The sequence below is a fragment of the Tachyglossus aculeatus genome, chromosome 19 (assembly GCF_015852505.1).
Source record: "Tachyglossus aculeatus isolate mTacAcu1 chromosome 19, mTacAcu1.pri, whole genome shotgun sequence".
Classification (NCBI taxonomy): Eukaryota; Metazoa; Chordata; class Mammalia; order Monotremata; family Tachyglossidae; genus Tachyglossus; species Tachyglossus aculeatus.
Window position 1 is genome coordinate 15,253,022 of NC_052084.1, and position 20,391 is coordinate 15,273,412.

Genomic DNA, 20,391 nt, shown 5'->3' on the forward strand with positions numbered 1-20,391 from the left:
AGTGCCTGAAAACACCCCGGGGATGTTCTGGACAAACCCGTTACTTGCTGTCACGGAGCCTTGTACTACAATCTGGGTGGAAAGGAGGAATCAGGGCAGCCCTAGAGATGGGCTATATAAAGTGCGAGTGAGTGGGTGAATGTGAGTGACACATCTACATATTTATAAGCAACTCTCTCTCTGTATATATACACACACACAAATCACATTATTCAAAATCAGAGCTAAAAGATACATTGTGACCTAGGAGTGAACACTACTTGGTGTATGTAAACCACATCTCACCTTTTGAGGGAGAAGCTGGAGCAGCCAGCCCCTCCACTGCCCCGGGCTCCTCCACCATCACCACAGTCCCAAGGTTAGGGGGAGGCCTGCCTTCTGGAAGCAGCGGAACAACTAGGAAGAAGCCGGAGCTAAAGCTACTTTCCTACCCGGGATCGCGCTGGGGAGGTTGGGGCTGCTGATCTAGGGGTGGCCCTACTAGAATGGAGAGGCCCCTGAAGACTTCCTTTAACTAATGTACCACAACTTTTATTACTGTTTCATTTATTTAGCAGGGTTTTTTTTTTAATCGAGATATTCTTCTTTATGACAGTTGGACTTTCATCCTTTCCCCTTCTTGCCCCCACCGTGGACAGGGAACAGCGCTTCGATGATCATCCTTGAACACCTCTTCCCGTGCTTTGTGCAAACCTAGCACTGGCCGGCCCTGCTGTGGGTCTAGGGGAGAGAGCGCTGCTCTAGGAATTGTGAGGCCTGGGTTCTAATCCCAGCTCTGCAAGAGGGTGGATGCCTCTGGGGGCTGGGCCATCAGCGGGAAAGGTTTCTGGCTGAAGAATCATCGGGGCATTCTGCGAGAAGGATGACTCCAGCGGGAATCCGCTTGAGTGGGGAAGAAGAGCACAGGTAGCCACCAAGCCAATCCAGTGTCGGCGCTAGGCTGTGGTCACTTTTGTAAATGGGCTCCGTAAACCCGTGCGTGCCCTGCGTGACGGGCTGCACCCCTGTCCACCAACCCACTTACTGCCCACTGGGCCCCAGCAAGAGCACCACTGGCTGGGACGAGAGAACGGGAGTGACTCTGGGCAAAACCGCGCTCGCCATAATCAACTCCTCGGCGCAGGTTCCCGGTTCTGAAATCTCTCTGGACCGAGCCTCACCCGACCCTTCTCGACAGGCGACTCCATCATCAAATAATCACAACAGTAATGAAAATAACAATCTCTAAACCTTGCTTGGTCGGGGAGCACACCGTCAGGGAGCAGAGATGGGTCAGGTGGAGGTAGAAGCTAAGCACGATAAAAATAAAACGGAAGGTCACTGACGCTGGACAAATGTTGGCACTTGGGGTTACGGTGATCCCAATGAATCAGTGGCAAAGCTGCAGCAAATAATCAGAACGTGCAATCATGGAGCAAATGCATTTCGATTACCTCTGACAAGTGTGGGGCCAATTCTGTTCCATTAGCCAAGCTGTTTATCTTTTCAAGCTAGCCTCGATTCGTAAAGCCAACATTCGTACAATCCATAAGCCACCAAGTTTGGAGAATTTGACTGAGGAACTCTAGCCCCAGTTGCATTCCAACCAGTACAATAAAACTGGACTTTTTTTAAAAAAATGGTATTTGTCAAGCGCTCCGTATGTGCCAGGCACTGTGATAAAGCGCTGAGGTAGAGGATCATCAGGTTGGACACAGTCCGTGCCCCACATGGGGCTCAAAGCTTTAATCCTCATTTTACAGATGGGGTAACTGAGGCCCGGAGAAGTAAAGTGACTTGCCCAGGGTCACACAGAAGACAAGTGGTAGAGCCGGGATTAGGTCCCAGGAATTCTGACTTTCCAGTAGGCCATACTGCTCCAAACTCTACCTCCTCCCAGGAGCTCCTGTGTGGGATTATGTTGCCGACTTGTACTTCCCAAGTGCTTAGAACAGTGCTCTGCACAAAGTAAGCGCTCAATAAATACGACTGATTGATTGATTGATTTCCAGCTGAGCGATGAGCAGCAGTAACAAGTTCCAACTAGAGAGTCCTCAGGAGACCCATCACTTCAACTCACCACCTCGATTGAAGAAACCGCTGTTGGCACTGACTGCTAAGGGACCATACCGGGGGGGGGGGGTGGCGCTTGGCTTTCACCAGGGCCAAATCAGCCGGACAGTTGTTTCCACTCACTACAGAGGAGTGATGTGAAGAAATATTGGAATGAATCCCATTTCTCAAAGGCTCAACGATCCCGCTTCCCCAGCAATGGTTGGGGGGGGGGGGGGGGGGGGGGCTCCAGGGGATGAGCGGTCAGGTGCTCTGATGGAGCAGAGTTGGAGTATAGTAGTCACACAAATCCTAACGGTCCCCCAGCTCCTGCTCTCTGACCCAGGACTGGGGCCGTTAACTGTAAAAGCTTAATTAATGGACTACACGAGAAAATCCAGTTTAAATGCCCGGACAGTCCAGATAACCGAGTTCGATCCCCAACAACATGAGGAAGATGAGAGACGTACATTGTGCTGGACACTGGCTCTGGGGACTGCCTGGGCCTATGGGTTCTTGGAAGCAGGGATCTGCCTCTCAGACGAGTCTTTTGGCATCTCCCCACAGGAATCTCCTGACTTTGATGATTACTGCAACTGAAGCACCAAACCTCAAGGCTCTGTAAATCTGCATCACCAATTCAGTTTGAATTCAAAATGGCCCAGAGGACTGTGAGACTCTGACAAGCCCTGTCCCCTAAATGCTTCCTTTTTTCCAGAAAAACACAAAGCAATAAAAAAAAAACACAACCAAATACACACACACACAAATATGAGTTTTTCACCTTCAACCCAAGTCAGAATGAAAGGCTGGTGGGACTGAACTTAGAAAATGCCAAAAACATTTTGGAGGCAAAATGCCCCACGCAAGTTTGAGACGATGGATCATTACGAATTAACTCCCAGTTACCCTTTCACCCCTACATTCCCAGGCTTCATAAATAAAGAATTTCACACACTTTCCTCCTCAGCCAATCTGATGGCCAAGGCTGACACACACCATAGGAACCACCTTGACAGCCACTGCCCATTCTGGCCTGGGAGAGAGCCAACAGGCTTGCCATGAGGGAAAGAAATATCAGATGGCTACTGGCAAGTCCTAGCAGAAATTAGGAGCCGCCTACACCCCCAGGCCAGTGGCAGTTTGTGTCACTGGCTGAACATCGTTCCCCAATCACTGCTGGCCCAGCTGCCTGAACTCAGGAGAAAGTGACAACCAAGACCAAAACTAACAGCTGAGAAGCAGCGTGGCCTAGTAGAAAGAGCCCGGGCCTGGGAATCAGAAGATCTGGGTACTGATTCCGGCTCCGCCGCCTGTCTGCTGTATGACCCTGGGAAAATCACTTCACTTCTCTGTGCCTCATCACCTCATCGGGAAAATGGGAATCCAACACCCGTTCTCCCTTCTACTTAGACTGTGAGTCCCTTGTGGGACATTGCCTATATCTAACCTGAATGTCTCGTATCTACTCCGGTGGCACACAGTAAGCGCCTTAAGTACCGTCTAAAGTAAAATAAAAAATTAAAAAAAAAAAATCCACCTTGCTACGAATGAGGAGAGGTTCCCGGGAGCCATGAGTCATATCTTGGGCTTAATTCTCATCTCAGCCCAGAGCAGATTGTTTCTGGAGGCGCAGGTGGCTGAGTTACCAACTTCAGAGGTCTTTTCACTTTTCCGTTAAAAATAGGCATAGGGGCTAACATGGCATATAAGGACAGACAACTACAGTAGGGCTTTTCACGCTCTGGAAAGCAGGAGGAAGTTCTGGGGTGCTTTTGTCTTGGTCCGGCGGGGAGGGAAGGAAGGCAAAGAGTCACACCCAGAACCAGCGGGGCCCCCCCACCGTGGGTGGCCAGTGAGAGTGGGTGAACTCAGCCGTGTCAAACTTGCCGAAGACCTTAATGGGACCCGGTTACCGGCTGCCTCCCCCTACCCCTTTAAGCTTGCTTTGGCACTTTGCAGGTTTCCTGCCCATCTTCCCCACCTGCCCACCCACCCACCCACGTTCCGGGCTCCACTGCACAGGCATGGGCTCAGTCAGCGAGCACATCCTCTCAGGCTGCTCGCTGTGGTCAAACATTTGCAGAGACCCCCCCCCCGCCCCCCCCGCCCCCCACTGGGTACATAACACGCCTCATCTCGGTCCTCAGAGGGTTTGGGATCCATCCGGAGCCTGACCGGTGGCAGGCGGAGGACGCTCTAGACGGATGGGAGGAGGCAGAGCCCGGCTTCTGGAGCGTGAGGGCCAAACCTGGCCAGGTAGAAAAGCTGACTATTCGCACCAGGAGGAATCAAGGTTAAAAATTCAGACCACTGAACCCGACCGGGTGCCCGGTTTTGCTCGGCCAGTACAGACTTTCGTAGCTCTAGTCAGCGGAGCTAGTGTTGGTTCGGGTAACTGGTCATTTTGTTAAAAGACGGCGTCCGGCTGGATGTTATCCCAGCTGGCAGAATTTGATACATTTTTGGACAGGTTAAGAGCTCCGAATGCATGTTCCTCTCCCAAGTCCTTTTAACTTGGGAATCAACCGCCTAGATTTTGAAGGGTTTTTTTTCCTCCTTGACAACCTCCAAGGGTGGATCATCAACCTCAATGGTATATTTTGAGCGCTACCTTATGTGCAGAGCATTTTACCAAATGCTTGGGAGAGTGTAATACGACTGAGTTAGCAGACAGATTCCCTGCCCATAACGAGCTTACGGTCTAGAGGATGCAGACCACTAGCCAAAAGGGGACCTCGTCAGAACCCTTTCCCTCTGATGGCTTCATTGTCACGACGACCTCCTCCAAGCCACACTCTGTCCTCAACACGGGGCCGGGGTGCAATTTTCCCCAGCTCGCTTTCCGACTGAGTGCTCGTGACCGGGGGAGAGGTTCCGGCTTGTTCCGAACCCGAAACCTCTTCCCGAGGGACTCCGATAGAGGGGACCTACCTGTCCAGATCCCCCAGGTTCTCCAAATCATTCAGCCGCCGACGCTTGGATGTGCTGGCACTGAACCGTTCATTGCCGACAGTGATTCGCAGGCTCTGGTCCAACGGAGAGTTGGAGTGGAGTCCCGGAGAGCGTCTCTGCAAAGTGAGGAGAGTCGAATCAACCTATCGAGACCGACAATGCTCACCGTATGCAGAGCACTGGACTAAGCACTTGGCAGAGGACAACAGAATTAGGAGACAGGTGTGCCGCCCTCAAGAAGTTTGCAATCCCTGGGGGTGGGGGACGGGGATCGGACTCCAAAATAAATTACAGGTAGGAGGAAGCATTAGAGTGCAAATATAAGTAGGGAAATACTACAGGGGTTTGTGAGTTTCAAAGCGCTTGGGTGCAAGAGGGCTGAAGATATAGGGTGGGGAGAAGAGAGACTCCTAAGGAGATGAAGAAGCTGTGCTTTCTGCCAGGGATAAAGTGGAGCTTGAAAATGAGAACCAGATGTGACCCGAGACACAAATTTATCTCAACACAGTCTATTCATCTCCATCCTAAAAGTGAGAAGTAGCAGCCTGCAACTTCAACTGCTCGGGAAGCCCCTTCAAAATCAGGATGAAGTGCCTTATTCTCTCTTTGACTTCGCTTCCTTTCCTCAGCGCTTAGTACAGTGCCAGGCACATAGTAAGCACTTAACAAGTACCATTAAATAACAAAACCACACCAAAAAAACCCCAAAACAAACCTACCTTGCTTCTTGATTTCTACAATCTGAATACAACTGGCCTGAAGGTTATTCATGGCAATAGCAAACCCGCCCAATTAAATACCCTACCTCGCAAGACTTGCTCACATGATAGAATCTTAAACATTTCAGAGGTTTGGTTTTTGAAACCCTCTTATGTGTTCTGTTTAAAGTGGTTAAGTTGGTGTACAGTAGAAGCAAACAATTCAAGAACTGGAAAAGACTGAAAGGGAGTCTTCTGCTCCAATTCTCCCCCACCCCTCCTGCAACACGAATGTCCGCGTCACCCTGGTCAGTCAATGGTCAAAGTTCAAGCAGAGACCGATGCACGTAGTAATAAGGCAGCAGGATGAACCCAAACCAGGCAAGCCCTATCTAGGACTGGAGCTGGAGAAAGTCTGCAGGGCAAATGATCTCGTCCCTTCTCAGCAGCAGTGTGGTCCTCTTTTTTTAAGACATTGCTGGAATCAGCCCTTTCCTCTCAAACCAGCCAAACAGCCACAGCGCAGATCCAGGCACTTATATCCCGCCTTGACCACTGCACCAGCTTCCTTGTTGACCTCCCTGCCTCCCTTCTCGTTCCTCTCCAGGCCACACTTCACTCTGCTGCCTGGATCATTTTTCTAAAAGAACGTTCAACCCATGTCTCCTCACTCAAGATCCTCCAGTGGTGGCCCGTCCACCTCCGTATCAAACATAAACTTCTTACCAGGGGCTTTAAAGCACTCAAACAGGTCTCCCTCTCCTACTTTATCTCGCTGATCTCCTAATCCAACCCAACCTACACTGTCCCGCCAATCCCTTGACCACAAAACGGTAGTAGGGGTATTCGACAGACTTTGCCCACCTTCAGAGCCTTGCTAAAAATCACATCTCCTTCAAAAGGCCTTCCCCGACTAAACCCACTTTTCCCCTTCTTACTCTCCCTTCTTCATCACCCATGCGCTTGGAGCCGTAGCCTTTAAGCCCTTTTTGTCCACCCACCCTCAGCACTTTCAGACATATCCTTATACCCGGCCATTCCCCCTATCTGTAATGTATTTTAGTGTCTGAATCCCTCTTCAGACTGTAAGCTCCTTACGGGCTTGATTGGGACTACCAACTATCGTATTTGCCTCTCCCAAGCACTTAGCACAGTGCTCTGCACACCACGTGACACATATATATCGCTAACTGATTGAATGGTAAATTCCTGACGGAGCCAGGGCCATTTATTTTTTCTTCCCAATTCCCCTCTGTGCCTAGAATTATGCCCTCCCTCGGATAAAACTGAAAACGATAATCATCATAAACATAACAACAATACAGATACGGGTTAAGCACCTCCTACGTGCCAAACATTGTACTAAACCCTGGGGCAGATGCGAGATAATCATGTGGGACACACACCCTTTTCCTAGACAGGAGAGTCACAGCCTACGTAGAAGGGAAACCGGGTTCATGTGGGTAGGGAACGTGTCTCCCAACTGTTCGGTTCAGTGCCTTGCCCGTAAACACTCAAGAACCCGGGCTTGGGAGTCGGAGGACGTGGGTTCTAATCCTGGCTCCGCCACCTGACTGCTGTGTGACCTTGGGCAAGCCACTTAAACTTCTCTGTGCCTGTTACCTCATCTCTAAAACGGGGATTAAGACTGTGAGCTCCACGTGGGGCAACCTGATGACCTTGTAACTACCCCAGTGCTTAGAACAGTGCTTGGCACATAGTAAGCACTTAATATCACAATTATTATTATTTTATAAACACCACCGGTGGAACCTACGTTTTACTGTTGGGGAAACTGAGGCACCGAGAAGTTAAGTGACTTGCCCAAGATCACCCAGCAGAGGAGGGTCAGAGCTGGGACTAGTAGCCGGGTCTGCTGCCTTCCAGCCTCGTCCCCTTTACCATGGGTCCAGGCAGCTCCTCAAAATAAATATAACATTAAATATACATATAACCTAAAAAGGGGCACCACAGAATAACAGGGTCACGGAGGTTGTGAAGCCACTGGGGTAGCAATCAGTCACCACATTGAGCGCTTTCTATAATAACAATTATGGCATTTGTTAAGCGCTTACTACGTGCCAGGCACTGTTCTAAGCATTGGGGTGGACACAGTCCCTGTCCCCCATGGGGCTCATGGTCTCAATCCCCATTTTACAGATGAGGGAACTGAGACCCAGAGAAGTGATTTGTCCAAGGTCCCACGGCAGACAAGCGGTGGAGCCGTGATAAGAACCTGTGACATTCTGACTCCTAACCCTGTGCTATGTGCAGAGTGCCGTGCTAATAATAATAATGACAACGATATTTGTTAAGTGCTTATTATGAGCCTGGCATTGTTCAGCGCTTAGTACAGTGCCTGGCACAGAGTTAAGCGCTTACTGGAAAGAGCCCAGGCATGGGAGTCAGAGGTCGTGAGTTCTAATAATAATGATTGTATTTGTTAAGCGCTTACTATGTGCCAAGCACTGTTCTAAGCGCCGTATCCCAGCTCTGCCACTTGTCAGCTTTGTGACTTTGGCAAGTCACTTCACTTCTCTGGGCCTCAGTTCCCTCAACTGTAAAATGGGGATGAAGATTGTGAGCCCCAAGTGGGACAACCTGATTCCCTTGTATCCCGCCCAGGGCTTAGAACAGTGCTTGGCACAAAGTAAGTGCTTAACAAACACCTTCATTATTATTATTATTACACCAAAGCTTAGAGCGGTACTTGGCACACAGTAAGCACTTATCGTCATTATTATTATTACCCCAGCATTTAGAATGGTGCTTGGCATACAGTAAGCACTTAAATGCCATTATTATTATTGTTATTATTATTATTATTATTCCAACGCTTAGAATGGTGCTTGGCACATAGTAAGCACTTAACAAATGCCATCATTATTATTATTACCTCAGTACTTAGAACGGTGCTTGGCACATAATTAATGCTTAAACACCATCATTCTTCTTATTAATAAGGAATATCATCATTATGAGTCTAAATGGTTGGGAGAGGGCAATGCCCCTGAATGAGTGGGCCAAGGAGCAGTCCTGGGGGGGTGCCTTCCTAGGCAGGGGGCAGGCCGGGTGGTCATTCATTCACTCATTTAATCAATCATATTTATTGAGCGCTGACTGTGGTGCAGAGCACTGGACGAAGCGCTTGGAAAGTACCAACGGGCAACAAATAGAGACGGTCCCTACCCAACAACCGTCTCAGAGTTTGGAAGGGGGAGACAGATAAGAAAACAAAACAAGTAGACAGGTGTCAATTCCGTCAGAACAAATAGATATATAGCTGCATACATATTATTAATAGAATAATAAATATATACAAATGAACTAGAGTAATGAATATGTTACTGAGTGCATACTGTGTGCAGAGCACTGTACTAAGCGCTTGGGAAGTACAAATCGGCAACAGATAGAGACGGTCCCTACCCAACAACGGGCTCACTGTCTAGAAGCAGCGTGGCTCAATGGCAAGAGCCTGGGCTTGGGAGTCAGAAGTCCTGGGTTCTAATCCCGACTCCGCCACATGTCTGCTGTGTGACCCTGGGCAAGTCACTTCACTTCTCTGAGCCTCAGTTACCTCATCTGTACAATGGGGATGAAGACTGTGAGCCCCAAGTGGGACAATCTGATCACCTTGTATCTTCCCCGGCGCTTTGAACAGTGCTTTGCATATAGTAAGTGCTTAACAAATGCCATTATTATTCTTAGAAGGGAGGAGACAGACAACAAAACAAGCAAACAGGTGTCAATTCCATCGGAATAAAGAGAATTATAGCTATAAACACATCATGAATAGAGTAGTAAATATGTACAAATAAAATAGAGCAATAAATATGTTAGAGTAACAGATATGTTACTGAACACATACTGTGTGCAGAGCACTGTACTAAGCGCTTGGGAGAGTACAAATCGGCAACAGGTAGAGACGGTCCCTACCCACCAACGGGCTCACAGGCTAGAGGGGGGGGGGATAGACAACCAAACAAGTAGACAGGTGTCAATTCCATCAGAATAAATGGAATTATAGCTATATACACGTCATGGATAAAATAAATAGAGTAGTAAATACGTATAAATAAAATAGAGTAATAAATATGTTATTGAGCGCCTACTGTGTGCAGAGCACTGTATAAATACAACTGTACTTCCCAAGCGCTTAGTACAGTGCTCTGCACACAGTAGGCGCTCAACAAACACGACTGAATGAATGAATGAAAGGAAGCACTAAATATGAATGAATGACTCCCCCTTCTAGCTTGAGCCCGTGGTTGGGTAGGGACCATCTCTATCAGGTGCCCACTTGTCTACTCCCAAGCGCTTAGTGCAGTGCTCTGCAAACAGTCAGCGCTCAATAAATACGATTGAATGAATGAATGAATGTCTCCAGCGCTTAGTGCAGTGCTCTGCGCACGGGAAGTGCTCCATAAATATGACTGACTGACTGAATGGCTGGATGGATGGGTGTCTCCAGTGCTTAGTACAGTGCTCTGCACACAGTAAGCGCTCAGTAAATACGATTGAATAAACGAATGTCTCCAGCACTTAGTGCAATGCTCTGCACACAGGAAGTGCTCCATAGATACGACTGACTGAATGGCTGGATGAATGTCTCCAGCGCTTAGTGCAGTGCTCTGCACACAGTAAGTGCTCCATAAATATGACTGAATGAATGAATGTCTCCAGCGTTTAGTGCAAAGCTCTGCGCACAGGAAGTGCTCCATGAATATGACTGACTGACAGAATGGCTGGATGAATAAATGTCTCCAGCGCTTAGCGCAAAGCTCTGCGCACAGGAAGTGCTCCATGAATATGACTGACTGACAGAATGGCTGGATGAATGAATGTCCCCAGCGCTTAGTGCAGTGCTCTGCGCACAGGAAGTGCTCCATAAATAGGACTGACTGACTGAATGGCTGGATGGATGGGTGTCCCCAGCACTTAGTGCAGTGCTCTTCACACAGGAAGTGCTCCATAAATAGGACTGACTGACAGTATGGCTGGCTGGATGGGTGTCCCCAGTGCTTAGTGCAAAGCTCTTCACACAGGAAGTGCTCCATAAATATGACTGACTGACTGGATGAATGAATGAATGTCTCCAGCGCTTAGTGCAGTGCTCTATGCACAGGAAGTGCTCCATAAATAGGACTGACTGACTGAATGGCTGGATGAATGAATGTCTCCAGCGCTTAGCGCAAAGCTCTTCACACAGGAAGTGCTCCAGAAATACGACTGACTGACTGGATGAACGTCTCCAGCGCTTAGTGCAGTGCTGTACGCACAGGAAGGGCTCCATAAATAGGACTGACTGACTGAATGGCTGGATGAATGAATGTCTCCAGCGCTTAGCGCAAAGCTCTTCACACAGGAAGTGCTCCAGAAATAGGACTGACTGACTGAATGGCTGGCTGGATGGGTGGATGGGTGTCCCCAGCGCTTAGTGCGGTGCTCTGCGCACAGGAAGTGCTCCATAAATAGGACTGACTGACTGAATGGCTGGATGAATGAATGTCTCCAGCGCTTAGCGCAAAGCTCTTCACACAGGAAGTGCTCCAGAAATACGACTGACTGGATGAACGTCTCCAGCGCTTAGTGCAGTGCTGTACGCACAGGAAGGGCTCCATAAATAGGACTGACTGACTGAATGGCTGGATGAATGAATGTCTCCAGCGCTTAGCGCAAAGCTCTTCACACAGGAAGTGCTCCAGAAATAGGACTGACTGACAGAATGGCTGGCTGGATGGGTGTCCCCAGCGCTTAGTGCAAAGCTCTGCGCACAGGAAGTGCTCCATAAATAGGACTGACTGACTGAATGGCTGGATGAATGAATGTCTCCAGCGCTTAGCGCAGTGCTCTTCACACAGGAAGTGCTCCAGAAATACGACTGACTGACTGGATGAACGTCTCCAGCGCTTAGTGCGGTGCTGTACGCACAGGAAGGGCTCCATAAATAGGACTGACTGACTGAATGGCTGGACGAATGAATGTCCCCAGTGCTTAGTGCAGTGCTCTGCACACAGGAAGTGCTCCATAAATACGACTGACTGACTGGCTGGCTGGGTGTCCCCAGCGCTTAGTGCAGTGCTCTGCGCACAGGAAGTGCTCCAGAAATACGACTGACTGGCTGGCTGGCTGGATGGGTGTCACCAGCGCTTAGTGCGGTGCTCTGCGCACAGGAAGTGCTCCAGAAATACGACTGACTGACTGGGTGTCCCCAGCGCTTAGTGCAGTGCTCTGCACACAGGAAGCGCTCCAGAAATACGACTGACTGACTGGCTGGCTGGCTGGGTGTCCCCAGCGCTTAGTGCAGTGCTCTGCACACAGGAAGTGCTCCATAAATACGACTGACTGGCTGGCTGGATGGGTGTCCCCAGCGCTTAGTGCAGTGCTCTGCGCACAGGAAGCGCTCCAGAAATACGACTGACTGGCTGGCTGGCTGGATGGGTGTCACCAGCGCTTAGTGCGGTGCTCTGCGCACAGGAAGTGCTCCAGAAATACGACTGACTGACTGAATGGCTGGACGAACGAATGTCCCCAGCGCTTAGTGCAGTGCTCTTCGCACAGGAAGTGCTCCATAAGTAGGACTGACTGACTGAATGGCTGGCTGGATGGGTGTCCCCAGCGCTTAGTGCAAAGCTCTTCGCACAGGAAGTGCTCCATAAATACGACTGACTGACTGAATGGCTGGGTGAATGAATGTCTCCAGCGCTTAGTGCAAAGCTCTCCACACAGGAAGTGCTCCATAAATACGACTAACTGACAGAATGGCTGGATGGATGGGTGGCCCCAGCGCTTAGTGCAAAGCTCTTCACACAGGAAGTGCTCCAGAAATAGGACTGGCTGGATGGATGGGTGTCCCCAGCGCTTAGTGCGGTGCTCTGCGCACAGGAATTGCTCCATAAATAGGACTGACTGACTGAATGGCTGGATGAATGAATGTCTCCAGCGTTTAGCGCAAAGCTCTTCACACAGGAAGTGCTCCATAAATAGGTCTGACTGACTGAATGGCTGGATGAATAAATGTCTTCAGCACTTAGTGCAAAGCTGTTCACACAAGAAGTGCTCCATAAATAGGACTGACTGACTGAATGGCTGGATGAATAAATGTCTCCAGCGCTTAGCGCAAAGCTCTTCACACAGGAAGTGCTCCAGAAATACGACTGACTGACTGGATGAACGTCTCCAGCGCTTAGTGCGGTGCTGTACGCACAGGAAGGGCTCCAGAAATAGGACTGACTGACTGAATGGCTGGATGGATGAATGTCTCCAGCGCTTAGCGCAAAGCTCTTCACACTGGAAGTGCTCCATAAAAAGGACTGACTGACTGAATGGCTGGACGAATGAATGTCTCCTGCTTTTAGCGCAAAGCTCTTCACACAGTAAGTGCTCCATAAAAAGGACTGACTGACTGAATGGCTGGACGAATGAATGTCTCCAGCGCTTAGCGCAAAGCTCTTCACACAGGAAGTGCTCCGTAAATACGACTGACTGACTGAATGGCTGGGTGAATAAATGTCTCCAGCGCTTAGTTAAAAGCTCTTCACACAGGAAGTGCTCCAGAAATACGACTAACTGACAGAATGGCTGGATGAATGAATGTCTCCAGCGCTTAGTGCAAAGCTCTCCACACAGGAAGTGCTCCATAAATAGGACTGGCTGGATGGATGGGTGTCCCCAGCGCTTAGTGCAAAGCTCTGTGCACAGGAAGTGCTCCATAAATAAGACTGACTGACTGAATGGCTGGACGGATGGGTGTCCCCAGCGCTTAGCGCAAAGCTCTTCACACAGGAAGTGCTCCATAAGTAGGACTGACTGACTGAATGGCTGGATGGATGGGTGTCCCCAGCGCTTAGTGCAAAGCTCTTCACACAGGAAGTGCTCCCTAAACAGGACTGACTGACTGACTGACTGTCCCCAGCGGTTAGTACAGTGTTGCTCCCGGGCTGGACAGAGGTCTGTCTGTCTGTGTGTGTGTGTGTGTGTGTCCGTCCGTCCGTCTTACCCTGGCGCTGAGGCCGTCCCCGTCGCGGTGGTCCTGTCGGCCGTAGTCGGCGCGTGGCCGCGGGGCCGGGGGCGGGCCGGGGCCGGGGCCGGGGCCGTGCCGGGGCCGTGCGCGGGCCGGCCCGGGGGAGCCCCGGCGGGACCGGTGCCGGGGTGGCGGCGGCGGGGAGACGGCGGCGCCGGCGGGGAAACGACGTCCGAGGCCGGAGGAGGACGACGACGAGGAGGAGGAGGGCCGGCCGCCGCTGCTGCTGCGGGAGCCGCCCCCGCCCTCCTTGGCCCGGTGCGTCGAGCCGGGAGAGCGGCCGCGGCTGCGGTACATGGCGCCGGCGCCGCCGCCGCTCGCGGGAGTCTGAGGAGAACCTGAGGAGAACCTGACGGGAGCGCCGGCGGGGGGGGGGGGGGGACGCGGGCGCGCGCTCCCCCGCGCACGCGCGGAGAAGGCGCCGCGCAGCCGCACTTCGGCCCCCCGGGAGACGGCCGTTGGCCGCCTCGCGCGGCGCCCACGTGACCCGACCCCCCCCCCCGATTTCGAGGCTTCGCGCGGCGCCCGCGTGACCCGCCCCTCCTTCGCGGCTTCGCGCGGCGCCCACGTGACCCGCCCCCACCCAAACTCGAGGCTCGCGCGGTGCCCACGTGATCCCCAATTCGAGGCTCGCGCGGCGCCCGCGTGACCCCCAATTCGAGGCTCGCGCGGCGCCCGCGTGACCCGCCCCTCCTTCGCGGCGTCGCGCGGCGCCCACGTGACCCGCCCCCCACCCAAACTCGAGGCTCGCGCGGCGCCCGCGTGACCCCCAATTCTTGGCTCGCTTGGCGCCCACGTGACCCGACCCCCCCCCCCCAATTTCGAGGCTTCGCGCGGCGCCCGCGTGACCCGCCCCTCCTTCGCGGCTTCGCGCGGCGCCCACGTGACCCGCCCCCCACCCAAACTCGAGGCTCGCGCGGCGCCCGCGTGACCCCCAATTCGAGGCTCGCGCGGCGCCCACGTGACCCGCCCCCCACCCAAACTCGAGGCTCGCGCGGCGCCCGCGTGACCCCCAATTCGAGGCTCGCGCGGCGCCCGCGTGACCCGCCCCTCCTTCGCGGCGTCGCGCGGCGCCCACGTGACCCCCCCTTCGAGGCTCGCCCCGACCCCCCACCCCGGGTCGAGGCTCGCTTGGCGCCCACGTGACCCCCAATTCGAGGCTCGCGCAGCGCCCGCATGACCCGCCCCGCCCCAATTTCGAGGCTCGCGCGGCGCCCGCGTGACCCGCCGCCCACCCAAATTCGAGGCTCGCGTTGCCCACGTGACCCCCCCTTCGAGGCTCTGGCAGCCCCCCCCGTTCGAGGCTCGCATGACGCCCACGTGACCCGCCCCCTTAGAGGCTCGCTTGGCGCCCACGTGATCCCCCCGCTTCGAGGCTCGCGCCGGCCCCCACTTTTCGAGGCTCGCGCGGCGCCCACGTGACCCCCTACCCGCTTCGAGGCTTCGCGCGGCGCCCACGTGACCCCCCTTCGAGGCTTCGCGCGACGCCCACGTGACTCCCCCTTTCGAGGCTCGCGCGGCGCCCACGTGACCCGCCCCTCCTTCGCGGCTTTGCGCGGCTCCCACGTGACCCGACCTCCCCCGCTTCGAGGCCCAAGCGGCGCCCACGTGACCCGCCCCCACCCAAGTTGGAGGCTAGCGCGGCGCCCACGTGACCCGCCCCCCACCCAAATTAGAGGCTCGCGCGGCGCCCACGTGACCCCCCCTTCGAGGCTCGCGCGGCGCCCACGTGACCCTCCCCACCACCCAAGTGCGAGGCTCGCGCGATGCCCACGTGACCCGGGGCCTCAGTCACTCATTCATCATCATACTAATAATGTTGGCGTTTATTAAACGCTCACTCTGTGCCAAGCGCCGTTCTAAGCGCAGGGGAGGTTACAAGTTGATCAGGTTGCCCCCCAGGGGGCTCAAAGTCTTCATTCCCATTTTATAGGTGAGGTCACTGAGGCACAGAGAATAATAATGATAATGATGATGGCATTTATTAAGCGCCTACTCTGTGCAAAGCGCCGTTCTAAGCGCTGGGGAGGTTACAAGGTGATCAGGTTGTACCACGGGGGCCTCACAGTCTTCATCCCCATTTTACAGGTGAGGTAACTGAGGCACAGAAAATAATAATGATAATGATGATGGCATTTATTAAGCGCTTACTATGTGCAAAGCACCATTCTAAGCGCTGGGGAGGTTACAAGGTGATCAGGTTGTCCCCCGGGGGGCTCACAGTCTTCATCCCCATTTTACAGGTGAGGTAACTGAGGCACAGAGAATAATAATCATAATGATGATGGCATTTATTAAGCGCTTACTCTGTGCAAAGCGCTGTTCTAAGCGCTGGGGAGGTTACAAGGTGATCAGGTTGTCCCACGGGGCGCTCACAGTCTTCATCCCCATTTTACAGATGAGGGAACTGAGGCCCAGAGAAGTGAAGTGACTTGCCCAAAGTCACCCAGCTGACAATTTAGACTGTGAGCCCACTGTTGGGTAGGGACTGTCTCTATATGTTGCCAACTTGTACTTCCCAAGCGCTTAGTACAGTGCTCTGCACACAGTAAGCGCTCAATAAATACGATTGATGATGACAATTGCCGGAGCCGGGATTTGAACCCGTGACCTCTGACTCCAAAGCCCGGGCTCTTTCCACTGAGCCACGCTGCTTCTGTATAACGATAATAATGATGGCATTTATTAGGCGCTTACTATGTGCTTACTAAGGCTTCTTGGAGGAGATGTGCCTTTGAAAGACGGGGGGAGTAACTGTCCGCCACATTTGAGGAGGAAAGGGCATTCCAGGTGAGAGACAGAATGTGGCCAAAGAGTCGGCGGCGAGCTAGATGAGATTATCCTGGCTCTGCCACTTGTCAGCTGTGTGACTATGGGCAAGTCGCCTAACTTCTCTGTGCCTCAGTTTCCTCATCTGTAAAATGGGGATTAAGATTGTGAGTCTCACGTGGGACAACCTGATCACCTTGTATCCCCCCAGCGCTTAGAACAGTGCTTTGCCCATAGTAAGTGCTTAACAAATACCAACATTATTATTATTATTATTATTATTATTATTATTATTAGTATTAGTATTAGTATTATTATTGAGGCACAGTGAAAAGTTTGGCAACCCAGGCTGGGTTGTAGTAGAATAGGGCGGTGAGGTAGAAGCCGGCAAGGTGATGGAAGGCTTTGAAGCCAATGGTGAGAAGTTTTTGTAGTTCCTAAGCGCTTAGTACAGTGCTCTGCACACAGTAAGCGCTCAATAAATATGATTGAATGAATGAATGAATGTGGAGGTGGATGGGTAACCTCTGCAGTTTTTAGAGGAGGAGGGGGTGACATGTCCTGAACGTACTATGTAAAGCCTTTACTATATAAAGCTAAGTTCATTGCTCATCACACCAGCAGTCTGCTTCTAGACTATGAGCCTGTTGTTGGGTAGGGACCATCTCTATATGTTGCCGATTTGTACTTCCCAATAATAATAATAATAATGGCATTTGTTAAGCACTTACTATGTGCAAAGCACCGTTCTAAGCTCTGGGGGGGATACAAGGTGATCAACTTGTCCCACCGGGGGCTACAGTCAATCCCCATTTTACAGATGAGGTAACTGAGGCTCAGAGAAGTTAAGTGACTTGCCCAAGGTCACACAGCAGACATGTGGCGGGGCTGGGATTCGAACCCATGACCTCTGACTCCAAAGCCCGGGCTCTTTCCACCGAGCCACGCTGCTTCTCTATGCTTCTCTGTGCCTCTAAGCCACGCTGCTTCACTGTGCAGAGCACAGTGCTCTGCTCACGGTAAGCGCTCAGTAAGTACGATTGAATGAACGAAAGATAACTCCTCAAGACCTGCCTCAATTTTGCCAATCTCCCCGCCGAGCACCGATGAACTTTCCGCGACATCAAAAGAAGAACTGAGGTAAATATCTCAGTGAGTCAGTTCAAAAGTCCAATTTTATTTCAATTAGCCATAAATCTGGTTAAGTTGGTACAATCTTGAACCTTCAAAACCACTCTCAGTTTCACAGGCCTATACCAAACCACTTTGGGCTACCTCAAGCCTTTTGTCCCTTCCATCCACCCCGATAGGCAAATCAGTTGCATTTTTTTGAGAACCTACTATATACAGAGGACAAGTACGCAGCTCTTGAGATGGGCGTGATCCTCGCCCCAAAGAATTGGCCATTCAGCAGAGCGACAGCCCTAAAATAAATCACAATTAGGAGGAAGAAATGGCCTATCGAGAGATGCACGTGAATATTGGGGGTGGGTTTGGGTGCCATATTTATTACTCTATTTATTTATTTATTTATTTATTTATTTATTTATTTATTTATTTATTTATTTATTTTACTTGTACATTTCTATCCTATTTATTTTATTTTGTTGGTATGTTTGGTTCTGTTCTCTGTCTCCCCCTTTTAGACTGTGAGCCCACTGTTGGGTAGGGACTGTCTCTGTGTGTTGCCAATTTGTACTTCCCAAGCGCTTAGTACAGTGCTCTGCACATAGGAAGCGCTCAATAAATACGATTGATTGATTGATTGATTGATGAAAGTGGCAATTTGGGGGATATATAAGGTGGTGAGATGGAGGATTAGCTGGGGAAGGCCTTAGGGAGGAGATGATTTCAGAAGGGTTTTAAAGATGGAGAGAGCAGTGAACTGCAAGATATGAAGCAGGAGATAGACAGAAGGGAGGGCAAGAGGATAATAATAATAATAATGGCATTTATTAAGCGCTTACTCTGTGCAAAGCACTGTTCTAAGCGCTGGCAGAGATGGCAGAGGATAGCAGCGAATGAGGTACAGTAAGTAGGTTGGCTTGAGAGGAACAAAGCACACAGGCTTTATGAGAGTGGAAAGAGCATGGGCTTTAGAGTCAGAGGTCATGGGTTCAAATCCCCGCTCCACCCCTTGTCAGCTGTGTGACTTTGGGCAAGTCGCTTCACTTCTCTGTGCCTCATCTGTAAAATGGGGATTAAGACTGTGAGCCCCCCATGGGACAAACTGATCACCTTGTAACCTCCCCAGCGCTTAGAACAGGGCTTTGCACATGGTAAGCGCTTAATAAATGCCATTATTAGTATTATTATTATGGTGCAATGGAGAAGAGGGAGGATGGGAATGTGACTGCTAGTTTTGGGAATGATTGATGATCAGGTTCTCCCACGTGGGACTCACAGTCTTCATCCCCATTTTACAGATGAGGAAACTGAGGCACTGAGAAGTCAAGTCACACAGCTGACAAGCGGCGGGAGCCGGGATTAGAACGGGGATTGTCTCTCTGTTGCTGAATTGTACTTTCCAAGCGTTTAGTACAGCAGCGTGGCTCAGTGGAAAGAGCACGGGCTCCGGAGTCAGAGGTCATGGATTCAAATCCCGGCTCCCGCCAATTGTCAGCTGGGTGACTTTGGGCAAGTCACTTCACTTCTCTGGTCTTCAGTTCCCTCACCTGTAAAATGGGGATTAAGACTGTGAGCCCCCCCGTGGGACAACCTGATCCCCTTGTAATCAATCAATCGTATTTATTGAGCACTTCCTGTGTGCAGAGCACTGTACTAAGCGCTTGGGAAGTCCAAGTTGGCAACATATAGAGACGGTCCCTACCCAACAGTGGGCTCACAGTCTAGAAGGGGGAGACAGACAACAAAACAAAACATATTAACAAAATAAAATAAATAGAATAGATATGTACAAGTAAAATAAATAAATAACCGCCCCAGCGCTTAGAACAGTGCTTTGCAAATAGTAAAGTAAAGTAGTAAAGCACTGTTCTAAGCGCCGGGGAGGTTACAAGGTGATGAGGTTGTCCCACGGGGGGGGCTCATAGTCTTCTTCCTCATTTTCCAGATGAGGGAACTGAGGCCCAGAGAAGTGAAGTGACTGGCCCAAAGCCGCACAGCTGACAGTCGGCGGAGCCGGGATTTGAACCCACGGCCTCTGACTCCAAAGCCCGGGCTCTTTCCACTGAGCCACACTGCTTCTCTATCATCATCATCATCAATCGTATTTATTGAGCGCTTACCTATCTATCCTATTTATTTTATTTTGTTAGTATGTTTGGTTTTGTTCTCTGTCTCCCCCTTGTAGACTGTGAGCCCACTGTTGGGTAGGGACTGTCTCTATATGTTGCCAACTTGGACTTCCCAAACGCTTAGTACAGTGCTCTGCACATAGTAAGCGCTCAATAAATACGATTGATGATGATGATTCTATGTGCAGAGCACTGTACTAAGCGCTTGGGAAGTACAAATTGGCAACATATAGAGACTGCGAGCCCACTGTTGGGTAGGGACTGTCTCTATATGTTGCCCACTTGTACTTCCCAAGCGCTTAGTACAGTGCTCTGCACACAGGAAGCGCTCAATAAATACGATTGATTTTGGTCGGGTTCCCTAGAGGGCCCGTAGAGGGGGCGTGGCCGGGCGTGCGATAACGTCATAAGGGGGCGTGGCCTCCAATAGCCTGAAATGGGCGTGGTCTGGTGCGCGGGGCGTCCTATAGAAGGGGCGTGGCCGCCGATAACCGGAAGTGGGTGTGGTCTGGCGCGCGGCGGCGCCAGAAAGGGGGCGCGGCCTTCCGGTGCTGCACGCATTGGGTCCGGCCGGAAGCAGCCGCCTCAGATCAGGAGTTCCGCAGGTGAAGGCGCGGCCTTTTGGGGGGTCGGGCTCTGGAAAAGATGGGGGGACCCG

At 51.4% G+C, this 20,391-nt stretch overlaps 1 protein-coding gene across 1 annotated transcript in view; it reads right to left on the reverse strand.

Moving 5' to 3' along the window:
* ZNF318 (zinc finger protein 318) overlaps nt 1–14,885 on the reverse strand; it is a 32,104-nt gene extending 17,219 nt beyond the window's left edge. The window contains exons 1-4 of the mRNA XM_038760859.1: nt 14,822–14,885; nt 13,923–14,045; nt 13,684–13,778; nt 4,966–5,102 (exon numbers count right to left, since the gene is read on the reverse strand). Of these exons, the coding sequence (XP_038616787.1) occupies nt 4,966–5,102; nt 13,684–13,778; nt 13,923–14,045; nt 14,822–14,885 (419 nt within the window). The remainder of the gene's footprint in view (nt 1–4,965; nt 5,103–13,683; nt 13,779–13,922; nt 14,046–14,821) is intronic.
* Nucleotides 14,886–20,391: the final 5,506 nt, after the last annotated feature.